The sequence below is a fragment of the Hypomesus nipponensis genome, chromosome 25 (assembly GCF_054491055.1).
Source record: "Hypomesus nipponensis isolate SF chromosome 25, ASM5449105v1, whole genome shotgun sequence".
Taxonomy (NCBI): domain Eukaryota; kingdom Metazoa; phylum Chordata; class Actinopteri; order Osmeriformes; family Osmeridae; genus Hypomesus; species Hypomesus nipponensis.
In genome coordinates, this window is record NC_140385.1 from 8666993 (window position 1) to 8679400 (window position 12408).

At 48.9% G+C, this 12408-nt stretch overlaps 1 protein-coding gene across 2 annotated transcripts in view; it reads right to left on the reverse strand.

Moving 5' to 3' along the window:
- The window catches only part of sorcs2 (sortilin-related VPS10 domain containing receptor 2), a 214677-nt gene that overhangs the window by 166872 nt on the left and 35397 nt on the right, over positions 1-12408 (reverse strand). For both annotated transcript variants that reach the window (XM_084691223.1, XM_084691224.1), the window contains exon 2: positions 4834-4901. In XM_084691223.1, the coding sequence (XP_084547349.1) occupies positions 4834-4901 (68 nt within the window). The remainder of the gene's footprint in view (positions 1-4833; positions 4902-12408) is intronic.

Sequence of the window (12408 nt, forward strand, 5' to 3'; positions counted from 1 at the left end):
AGCGGTCTGAAGTGTGTGCCCCCTACTGTGGTGCTCGAGCCGCTGCCCCAGGGAGTCGGGGGTGTGTGTGTGTGTGTGATGGTCCTTCATTGTATTTCCTTATGTATTATGAAAACTTGAAGCCTCTGTGTGTGTGTATGTGTTTGGGTGTGAGTGAGTGAGTGAGTGAGTGAGTGAGTGAGTGAGTGAGTGAGTGAGTGAGTGAGTGAGTGAGTGAGTGAGTGAGTGAGTGAGTGAGTGAGTGAGTGAGAGAGAGAGAGAGAGAGAGAGAGAGAGAGAGAGAGAGAGAGAGAGAGAGAGAGAGAGAGAGAGAGAGAGAGAGAGAGAGAGAGAGAGAGAGAGAGAGAGAGAGAGAGAGAGAGAGAGAGAGAGAGAGAGAGAGACAGAAAGAGAGGTGAAGTAAAGAGGCAGTTGAAGGAGGGATAAAGGGAGATCAGGAAATAAAGGGGGGCCGGGAGACGGACGTGAAGTGAAATTAAGAGGATGGTAAAAAAAAAAAAAAGAGACAGAGAGAAGAAAGAAATACATTTCAGGAAATAAAGAACGATAGACGAAATTAAGAGTGATAATCGGAGATAAACGAGTCCTGACTATTTTCAGGAAAGTGCAGAGGTTAGAGAAGGTGAGATGTGAGGTTAGGATTCACATCCTTTTTATGAACAACACAACCATCTCTCAATTGGGGGGGGGGGGGGGGGGGGGGGGAGGAGCAGAGCTGGACGCGTAACTACCCAACTCATTGGTCACGGAGGAGGAATCAGGGCACCTGTTTCTCAAAGGGGATTTTGAAATGCCGGGGTCTGACAGGGAGAAGGACAAAGAGAGTAAGACGGGGCTGGAGGGAAGAGAAGGTGAGATGTGAGTACGCCGTGCACCCTGAAGAAGAGGGAGCACAGTTACAGACAGCGGTCTGAAGTGTGTGCCCCCTACTGTGGTGCTCGAGCCGCTGCCCCAGGGAGTCGGGGGTGTGTGTGTGTGTGTGATGGTCCTTCATTGTATTTCCTTATGTATTATGAAAACTTGAAGCCTCTGTGTGTGTGTATGTGTTTGGGTGTGAGTGAGTGAGTGAGTGAGTGAGTGAGTGAGTGAGTGAGTGAGTGAGTGAGTGAGTGAGTGAGTGAGTGAGTGAGTGAGTGAGTGAGTGAGTGAGTGAGTGAGAGAGAGAGAGAGAGAGAGAGAGAGAGAGAGAGAGAGAGAGAGAGAGAGAGAGAGAGAGAGAGAGAGAGAGAGAGAGAGAGAGAGAGAGAGAGAGAGAGAGCATACAGGTTTGTGTGTGAGTGAGCGTGTGACTAAAATACATGAGCACCTGTACAATGACCTACAAGAAGAAAAGTGTGTCCGTGCAAATGTGTAAACATACTTAAAGTATGGAGTGTTTTATGCACGTGGGAGTGGCTATGCACTCTTTGTTGCTATTTCCTGTCTTTATCTTTAGCTGCAACAAAGATAAACACCACCTGCTGATTGATAGCTTTGACAGCTAACATGCTAATTCCATATTGGTTTCAGATGAAACATTGTGAGTCTATGAATGCCATCTACAGGGGCTCAAATATATTTACCTTATTGAAACTAAAAGATGTATTTGTTTCAGCAGCCAGTGGCAAAAAATCTAATTTAATGAACGTTGTGAGGCCGAAGGCAAATCAGAGGTTTCTGGGCTGAACGGAAGGAGGAGAAGCACTGGGAGGGGAAAGAGTGCTGGGGAAGTTCAAACGGAGGTTATTCTACTGGTCGCTGCTGAACACACTGGGAGGTTTGAAACCCACACGTTCTCTCTCTGTCTCTCTCTCTCACACTCACGAATACAAAACCACTAACACATTCTCTCTATCTCTCCAGCTTTCTCTCACACTCACATGCGGACACACACGCTCTCTTTTACACCCGTAAAACACACACACACAGACACACGCACTCTGGATCTTTCTCTCACAAGTACACACCGCAAGGGATCACGGCATATTAACCGCTCACCGTTTCCCGTCTCACCTCGGCCGCTGGCCGTCAACCGCAGGGAACCACTCCTGTCAGGTTCGAAAACAACCAACAACTCGGCCATCGCCACGGAAACACCATCAATTATTGACCATGCCAGCATGAGGTTTCTCCTTTTACCTACCGTTGTGTCAAGGGGCAGATAGAGGAGAGAGAGAGAGGGGCGAGAGAGGAAAGAAGAAAGAAAGAGGGGTTGGGGTAGATGGACAGTGAGCATGGTGCAGAGAGAGGAAGAGAGAGAGGGAGGCGAGAGAGGAAAGGAGAGAGAGGGGTTGGGGGTAGATGGAGGAGGGAGCATGATGGAGAGAGCAGACGAGAGAGAAGGAGCAAGATGGACTCGAGTAGGAATTAGTGGATAGAAAGCAACATGATCCAAAGTCAGTGAGAGAGAGGAGGATGGAAGGGGGGAGGGAGGGTTGAGGACAACATAAAGAGTGAAATGAGAAAAAGAAATGCACACTAGATACTGGTCACGTGCTCCACCTCCAGATTCATGAAGGTCATGAAGCGTGAACCCTGTCTTCCTCCTTGTCTTCTTCACCTGTTTCATCCGTCTCTCCTTTGTCTTACATTACATCATTTCATCCGTCTGAATCGACAAAGACTAGGACAAATGGCACTGAGAGGGAGAGACACACAGACAGAGAATGATCTACAGGGAGGAAAATCAAAAAATAGAGACAGAGAGAGACAAAGACAGACAGACAGACAGACAGACAGAGACGGAGAGACACAGAGACAGAGAGAGAGAGAGAGAGAGAGAGTGAGAGAGAGAGAGAGAGAGAGGGGTGAAGTAAAGAGGTGGTTGAAGGAGGGATAAAGGGAGATCAGGAAATAAAGGGGGGCCGGGAGACAGACGTGAAGTGAAAGGGGGGGGGGGGGGTCCAACATCACTGCTGTTGGACCTTCAGTCTTCCGACACCTGTGGAGACTCAACAGATTCCTAAACCATGTTTATTATTCCACTATTTTATACCATGAAGAAACTGTGAAATAAACACTTCTCAACATAAACATTGCCTGGTGGTTGACGTTACCTCAATCAAACCACATAAAGACATACATCTCAACCCCTCGCCTCACAAAGAAAGAGCTATTCTGGGGAGAGGGAACGTCCTTTAACGGAGGGTGGTACAGCGCGGGGTCTTGGGACAGCCATAACAGATTCAAGTTACTGGAGCCAGAGGCAACGGGAAAGTTAGCAGGCTGACGCCAGAGCAGACCAGGTAGCCAAGACTTTCGACACGACATCATTAACACGTGGACACAACATCTCTCCCTCGGTGTCTCTCTCTTACATTTCTTTGGAAGAAAAGGAGGGAAGGGAATCATGACGATGAACAGACACTCAGACGGACCAGCTAACCGCTATCATAGACAGACAGACACACAGACAGACCAGCTAACCGCCATCACAGACAGACAGACAGACCAGCTAACCACTATCACAGACAGACAGAGGAACAGACAGACACACAGACAGACCAGCTAACCGCCATCACAGACAGACAGAGGGACAGACAGACAGACCAGCTAACCGCCATCACAGACAGACAGAGGGACAGACAGACAGACAGACCAGCTAACCACTATCACAGACAGACCAGCTAACCGCCATCACAGACAGACAGAGGGACAGACAGACAGACAGACCAGCTAACCACTATCACAGACAGACAGAGGAACAGACAGACACACAGATGGACCAGCTAACCGCTATCACAGACAGACAGAAGGACAAACAGACACACAGACCAAAGTGACAAGATGACGAATGAGAAGGAGGGACGAGCCTGACCCTGGCGCCGACAGAAGTTTCTCTCTTTCCCTCTGCGCCAACTTCCCTCCCGAGCAGCAGCCCTGCCCACCGTCTTGATCTACGCCACCTGCCACAGCAAAGCGCCGAGGCCGTTCATCTCCCCACCCCACCCCCCACCCCACCGCTTGACCCCCTCTGGCCGGAGAACATCAAAGCCCCAGACAGGCTTGAGGACAGCGGAGGAGCCCAGCTCAGATGAAGGCAGTCACAGTGGTGGGTACAGCCCGGGGAGGGCGGCCATTTTGGGCAAACATGCTAAATTTTAAGTCAGTGTAGCTAAGCGCTACAAACACTGAGGAGAAACGGGTTGGAAAAGTCGTTCGGTGTACAATTTTGTCCAATTGTTTTTAGGCTTAGGTTTTTAGAACTCATTAATTGCCAGCATTATTCATAAGTCATAATCATAACATTAACAAAAGGTGGGGTGTGTGCATTGATTAAACATATCTCCTGGAGGGAGACATGCAGGACAAGGCTAATGAGCAAAAGGTGCTTTGAAGTTACAACATAGCCCTTTGGTACGGTTAACGATCGAATTCTGCCACTAGTTACATGGGCCTGTCAGCAGTCTAGAGCTTGTTTTAGTCAGTGTTAGCAACCAGAACCCAGAATCTAGTATCTTGGGTTAGCGCCAGCTCTTTGGTACCGGCATCGCCCGGCGACCGGTCAGAGCTGCTAAGTAGAGGATGTTCCGGCCTTGACCCCTCCACTTGGCACAGACGTGGCCCGCTGCCCTGCCCTGTGCCCTGCTGATACACTATCTGTCCAAACAGATGCCCGCTCTCCTCCCCTCCCCCCCCTCACAGAGCCTGCTGATGTTTTGTCTTCCTAGACAAGGTTCTGTCCTCTGTCGCGCTACAGCACAACACCAAGATAAGACGACACCTCGGACTCGCCGCATGAACCAGGGCCGACTTTTTTAAGGACCAGACGTTTCCGGGTCCCAGACGCAAACGCAACAATCCGTCTGTAAACAAACGGATGTGCAGCCAAGCTTACGGGACAGTCCAACTCACCTCCAGAGCGAGCTCTCCAGGACCTTGGTGGAGTCGGCGTGGTAGTACTTGGTCAGGATGAGGATGACCTGGAGGAGGAGGACAGGGGCAGAGTCAAACACTGGCTGAACGAGACCTTCTCAGCACCACTGCTTCTTTGCCCATTTATCACTTGACCAGAGAGACGCATGCACTGTATTGTGTACCAGGCTGAGCATATCACCTACAGGTCAACATATGCGTAATTCATGTGTTTTAATCAATAAGAGCATAATGCATGACATTCGGGGTCAGAAAAAAAAATTGACAGGAAATTACGTTAGCATAGTGCAGTTTACATAGCGGTTCAGTAGAAATGCATACATCTATTGTATTGTTTAATGAAAAAAATACAGCATATTATTTTTGTACTTCCAATGATATAGAGGGAACTTTGGAGCATTCAGCCTCCCCGGATTCAGTTTAGTACTATAGTGCTGATAATGCAGTTTGTATTTGTGAGGGCACACAGAGACTATTACACTGAACAAATAGCTGCCTTGTTTGCCACTTTAATTTTAGAGGGAAATGTTTACAAATAGCCTCCCTCCCGTCAGCCTCCCCTCTACGCAAGACAAATTATGTGTTTTTGTTTTTGATGGAATAAGATTTCACAAAGCGCTGTTTTGGAATATAAAAACAAACCTGTCTATTCAAAACCAGTGCAGGCTTTCAGGCTCTCAGAAAGAGAGAGAGGGACCAAAAGAATGTTCTAGAGAGAATTCCGGTTTATTATCATTATTCATGTATACGAGTGACGGCCACATTACAGGTCCCAGGTGCAAACTAACTCGAAGCATGAATGTGCGGCTGTTGGAACCCCTGTCCTTCTTATTCCAGAGAGCTGCTCGCTACTGACAACACTGGGCCTGCTGGGGCCGAGTTGCCATGGCGAAGGAGGCCTGCGAATCAGGCAGTGCAGCTGCCCTAGAGGTGTGATTGACAGGTTTGGTTGCAGTGTAGGCGTCGGAGCGAGAGGAAGGATAGGGAGTGCCCTCGAGGCTGGGGGATGGGGGTTGCTGATTGGCTTATGGGAGTTCCTGACTGGGATTGGCAAACAGCAGGCTTGGCTGAAGGTGGAAGTCTGGAGGGGAAGGCAAGACACCAAAGTGCTGACTAGTCAAGGTGGTCTAAGCCTGTCTTGCATAAACTTGTGACTCTGTGATAATGACTTCAATGGTGAGGCAGCACAGTAGAATGCTCCGCCAAGGATAAACCCATGTATGGTAAACACCAGCTTTGTTGGCCCAGTACTAAAGCAATAATGCACACTCTCTTCTCTACTCTGATGGCGTTGTGGGTGAATGTTCTCTTTGAAGGAAAACATGTATTTGAGCTGATTGTGCCTTTCAAAAGTAGCTGTATTTGATTCATCCTAAATCCTGTACACTGGTATCTCTGTCAGGTATCCTGAGGCTGGGGAAATGCCACTCTTGTTACAGAACCAATGACATATTACAAAATGCACCAAAATATGCATGATACTAAACATTAAAAGGACTAGAAGGACCATATAAAAACGATTTTAACAAACGGCCAAGGTGAGCAGCTCACGTGGTGTCCAATATGGATGGTGTTCACCCCAAGCCGTCAACACTGCCCCCTGTATGTCAGGCAAAGCGTTTCACCCAAAGCCTTTGTGGTAAAGTAAAGTGGTAAATGTTCCCTTGAAGCTGGATCAGTTTTAAAGCCCACACAGGGACCCCAGAGACGTTTACGTTATTCCACACAGCCGAACTCCGAGCAGGGAACCACAGCTGGGAGAGAGGAACCCATGCGATTTGAGAGTGGGAGCTCTGAGCCCCTTTTGTCGAAAGCTCAGAACACAGTTCTATCAAAATGAACTTGATGGAGCCTGGAGACCCTGGGTTACAAGCCACTCCGGTGCACAGACGGAACGCCGGTGCAGATCGGGTTCCAGAGACGCTTTGAGGTCAAAGGAATGGAACCACAAACAATCCCCCAAGACAGGGCGGCGTTCCCAAACCAGATAACAACCGCCACAATAACATCCTTGGCAGAAGCAGAAGCCGTAACAACCTTCTACAGTCTCACACAGCGGTGCTCTCGAAGGATGTCTCTGCGGAGGAACTTCCAGCGCCACCGGAACACAGAGGGACAGGAAGGCTGAAGGCTGTGTGTCCCCCTCCCCCCTCCCCCGCCTGCCCCTCTCCATCCCGGCCTCATGCACGCTGCCCCTACTGTGAGTCAGATGGTGTCCGTGGAAACAGACTGTCCGCCCCTGCACAGCTGCCCCTCTCCGCTCCCCTCTAATGAGACACTCGGAGCGCAGCCCGAACCTCACGCCCGTCACACGGAACACTGACGCGGTTCGAAACCCGACGCTCAAATTTACCGAGCTGAAACTTCTTGGATGTATGGTTGCTGGTATGTGTGGTTGACGTTTAGGGTTTTGCTGGAGGTGCACAGGGACAAGAGGAAGGTGGAGATGAGGAGAACCGGGGTGTAGAAGCCGGTGGTCAGTGTAAGTTGGTAAAACAGAGAGAAAGAGGTGGAGGAGGAGCAGCAGAGGTCTGGTACTGAAAACATTGTGGGGGGGTGGAACAGGTGGTGAGTCGAGGCTGACTCCAGTCAATGCCCTCATTGTGCAAATCTCTAGGTTCAACATGACACGCTACATGGGAACGGCGAGGAGAGTAAATCCACAGAGTGGGTCTGTGAACTCTGACCTTTGGATGGCTGAGGTCAGGGGGGATTTGCTCATGATCTGTTTCTATGACAACACGTCGGTTCAAAAAGGGTTGGGTTTGCATTGTGTGTCTGAATGAAGACTTACATCATATCACATATCTGTGTAGTGTCCAAAAGGGTCTTTGTGATGATCTCATGTACAGCCATGGCTGGTCTATAGAAGGAAATATCCTTGAGTTCTCTGGCTGGTGTGTATGAGATCTGTCACAGGTATTCTGCCCTATGTCACCACAATAAAGCCTTTTTTGAGAATACACTTTACCTCCATTTGCAGGAGAGACTATTTATTTTGCGCTTTACAACAGGGGCCAAATAAATTCAGTCATGCATCATTCATTTGCATGTCAGTATTCCCGTGGTTTTTCATCCGACAGTCCTATAAAAGGATGTATGTTTCAGGAATAACATCCTGTCAAAACGGCCACATTATGCCAACTTGATTTCTCAAGTTTAAAATGTTATTCCTAATGAATACATGTTTTGATTTGAGCAGTAAAATACATAACTACATAGAGATAAAGCATGAGACTATACTTGGAGCTCAGGTGAGGCTTTAAATGAGGTTTAGTGAAACCCAATAAACCTGGTGAAACTGTTATTGCCCTCTTTGCTCTCTATGTAATACTGCTATTCATTCAAGCTAATTGACAGTCCAACTTTGTGCAGTAACAGTTCCGACCAAGGAATGTGAATGGACAAGAGGCTGAGTGCTGATAATTGGCGATAACAGAGCTGGGGCTTTTAATTACACACATATCACTCCGCTTACATTAACGACAGCATCCTGTCACTCAGTCAGAGTTCGAAGCCACCCAACGAGACGAGAAAAATGGTTCGCACGGAGAGGAAGCCTGTGCCTCGTGCCACCACTGGCACCAACGTCCTCCCACGTCCACACTGCATCTCGCCGCACCCCTACAGCACCTTGGGCTACGCAACTTGAGACTTCAGGGCACAATGTGATCTCCTTGACAGGATGGCTATTCCTAACACATGTCCTATTTTTGTTTGGGGTAAAAAATTAAACAAAACCCAATACATAATTACATGGTGCAGATCAAGCGTAGAAATATACTGAAGAGCTGAGATGAGGCAGAAAACCTATCAGGGCTGAGGTTTGGCTCAAAACCTGTATTGCAAGATGTTGTATGAGGTAAAAAACATTTTTGGAGGTTACGAAAAACTCAGTAATCCCAAGGAAACTTTTAGGGCTAGGAAGTATTTGTTCAAGTTCATTTACAGTCCAACTTTGTGGTCATACCCTTTGTTGATAACATACACACACACACGGCATAAAGCGGTCATCCTGTTTTGTCAGCCTATTGAAGGAATTTACCAGGGCAATGTCAACTAGGCTGTCAGGACCCCTGTGGAACTACACACACACAGATACAAGAGCCTCCATTGAGCCCTGACACGAGCGACACGGCCAAGCATGAACTCCAGACTGTTTGTCCCCAAGGCATTCCAGTCAACTGGGAGACTCAATGAAAAGCTACCAGTCAGTAGTTTTGGGGACAATGGTTCAGGGAAAGGAACTGGGGTGAGAAATGAAGAGTCGGGGAAAGGAACAAGAATGCAGTCATTCTTGATTTTTTTCTTCAACCGAAGACAGTAAAATATAATTGCTCCATCAGAATGCGGGTTTTCCTGGGGTGAACACTTTCTCCTGAAAACAGACCACACACACACACACAAACCGTTTGTCATGGTCCGAAAATATTTCCGCTATGGTTTCACCATGTTCCCCAAAAAGTATAATTTGATTGATTTTTCCCCACGCACAAAGTGTGAAAATGGAATGATTCCAAGCCAATTCAAATTGAAGACAGACTGTGCTCGGTCACATCTTGGTGCTCACACACGCACGCGTTATTCTCTCACAGAACACTGACAAGCTACCTCTTCTTCTCTCTGACCCTCTTCACCTGTGCTTCTCAGACACACATTTACTAAACATGGTCTCCCATCAGCCATAAGTACCCAACATCGACCAGAAGCCTTCTCCTTTATTGGAAGTGATAATCACCACCTGGGTCTGATCTCCGAGAACCCAGAACCAGTACATGTCGGCCTGGCTGACTGGTCCCTTCTCAAGGGGTGGGGCCAGTGACCCCTCCCCCCCATAGCTTTTTAACAGTTGTTTGAAATCTCGCCCACTCATTAAATCCCTCCAGTCGAGAGGATGGATAATTGCATGGGCCCGTGGGTTCCTGGTCTGTTTGTCTACCTTGACCTTCCACACAGGCCTGCGTGAATACTCCAGTGTGTCCTATCTGCACGCGTTTTGTCTGCCTCTCTTTGTGCTCTTCTATCTGGTCCCTCCTTTGTTCCCGCTTCCTTTGTGCATCTGCGATCCGCGTTGCTGTTAAACTCCCGTCTTGATCTCGGTTTATTTTTGTCTTCCGTCTTCTGCTTTTCTGATCTTTAGTCTCACTCCCTTTTTCTCGTTGTTCCTTGCTGCGGGTGAGCATCTGAAGGATGTTTGTTTACACCGGATTGTACCAGATGCAATAGAAAAAGAACAAAAACACACAGAGGACTGAAATAAATTAAGAATAAGAAAGAACAGTACATTTTTTGGAATCTTTCTCAAAAAGATGGCAGTACTTTCAAATCGAGGCCAGGAGCCCAAAACATAACAACAGTCAAGCGACCCCCACTAACTACAAGGGGAAATATATGCAGGGTATTTTCTATGCCCTGATGTTTTCCATGGAGACTGCCGCGAACCGACTGACGCTCTAAGACGGTTAATTGGACCAGCAGGATTGAGAGACTCAAGTTCTCAGACGTGCGCTAATCCACTGAGAGGAGCCAGGGGCCTCGGAGACCAGCGGGGGGAGGGGGGGAGGAGGGAGAGACAGAGGAGAGAGGGAGCGGGAATAGGAGGTGGAGATTGGGAGGATGGGAGTGCTGGGAGATCTGCAGAGAGAAAGAGAGGGAGCCCCCGGGCCTACTGATGTTTCCTCAGTGACTGAATGATCGATGAGGCTCTGGGCAGGGCCCAGGGGATTACAGCCGGCCCTTTGGCCCTCTGATGTGTCCATTGATCTGACCCCTGAAGCCGGTTTAGGGGGTTGTGGACTTGGGGGGATGGGGGGGGGATAAGCAGGAGGACCAGTGGGAATGGCAGCTGACCGAACCTGACACTGGGAAGCAGATCAACAGGACTCATGTCTCAAAGCTACGTCTCTGTCTGGGTAAAGGTTCAGTGAAAGGGGGTTGGGGTTTCTATAGAGAAACAGGATGGAGTTGGTACATTGGGAACCGGGGATAGTTGCAGGTTTTGACCTTTTATGGGGAAATGTTGTATTCCTGTAGTTGGCAAGCAGGGGTTTTTTTAAGGGGGGGGGGGGGTATAAATGTAGTTTTGACTGTGAGGCTTTTAACAGTGAGATGAACGCAGACAAAATAAATCAAATAAAAGGCTCCATGTGCCTTTGTATATCTCCCAAAAAGAACAAAAAAAAGTATTTGAATACTGAACTGTTGTTGTAGGGATGGCGGTTCGTCTTGTGTTCCCACCGACTGATCTTTCTGCCAGCTGTCTGTTATTCAGCAGTCCACATGAAAGACACGAGAAGGAAGTACACTGACATGAAGGATGAAAGTATGGGGGGGGACGGGGGTCTCGCTCTCTTGTCCCCTCGCTCCTCTCGCTGACCGCAATTCCTCTACGTCCGCTTGCCATCCAGCACGGAGGTCTCGTTCCGCTGAGCTGGCTTTCCCACTAAAGAAATCCTCCCAGTCTGGAGGGAAAGGTGGAAAATAAACATGGCCAGGTGTCCTTTGGGAGGAAAGGTGTGTGTGTGTGTGTGTGTGTGTGTGTGGGGGGGGGGGGGTCGTCACGACTAAACGCCTCTCGCATGCTCTAGCACTGCAGGCCGATTGGACGCGATGACGTCATCCCCCTTCCGCAGCCCATCAACACAGGTTTGAAACATTGGGAACTGGACACATCCAGCCTTTCAGGACAAGCAGCCATCTGGGGCCGGGATGGAGCGGTGCAGAGAGTTGGGTGCTTGGTCGTACCCTGCGACAGAAAAATCTGGATCCCAGCTCCGCTTAGACAGCAGCTCTTTTAGTGGGTGCAGCTGCTGGACGCGCTGTGGAACAGCTGTCGTCTTAGTATTACCATAATCCCACTGCACTCACTCTGCCTCTCTCTCTTCCCCTCTCCCGCTCCCTGTCTATCCCTTGGTATACATCCATCACTGGTCATACCTCTGTCTCCGCCCCCCCCCCCCTCTCAATCCATCCCTGTTTATCCCTCTCTTTCCCTGGTTATCCCTCTCTCCATGCCCCCCTCTCCATGCATCCATCCCTGTTTCCGCCTGTCTCTCCCAAACATCAAGCCCTTCCTCCATCCATCATTCAAGCTCCGCTGTTCTTTCAATCTCCTCCCCAAGTCTCCTGTCTTCCTCACATCCTCCCATCCTCTCTCTCCATCCTTCTCCACATCCTCCCTTCCTCTCTCTCCATCTCATTTCGTCCTCCCTCCCCATCTCTCTCTCTCTCCGTTCATCTTTTCTCCATCCCCTCATCCCTTCTGACGGTGGAACTAAATCAGTCTGCCCTGCGCCATGCTTCATCACAAAAAATCAACCTCATGTATCCTCTGACACATTGGCTATTTCCACTAGATGTTTCCTATTGTCTGCTTCTGAGAGAGAGTGAGGGACTTGGTTAACTGGGGCAGAGAGGCAGGGCCGTTGTGGAGGTGGGTCCTACGATGCGTTAAACAAAGCCACACACACACACACACAGACACACATTCTGAAACACTCCCTGCTGTATCTAATTTGGGCAAATGTATTCATAGAACTTTTGTTCTAATTACAG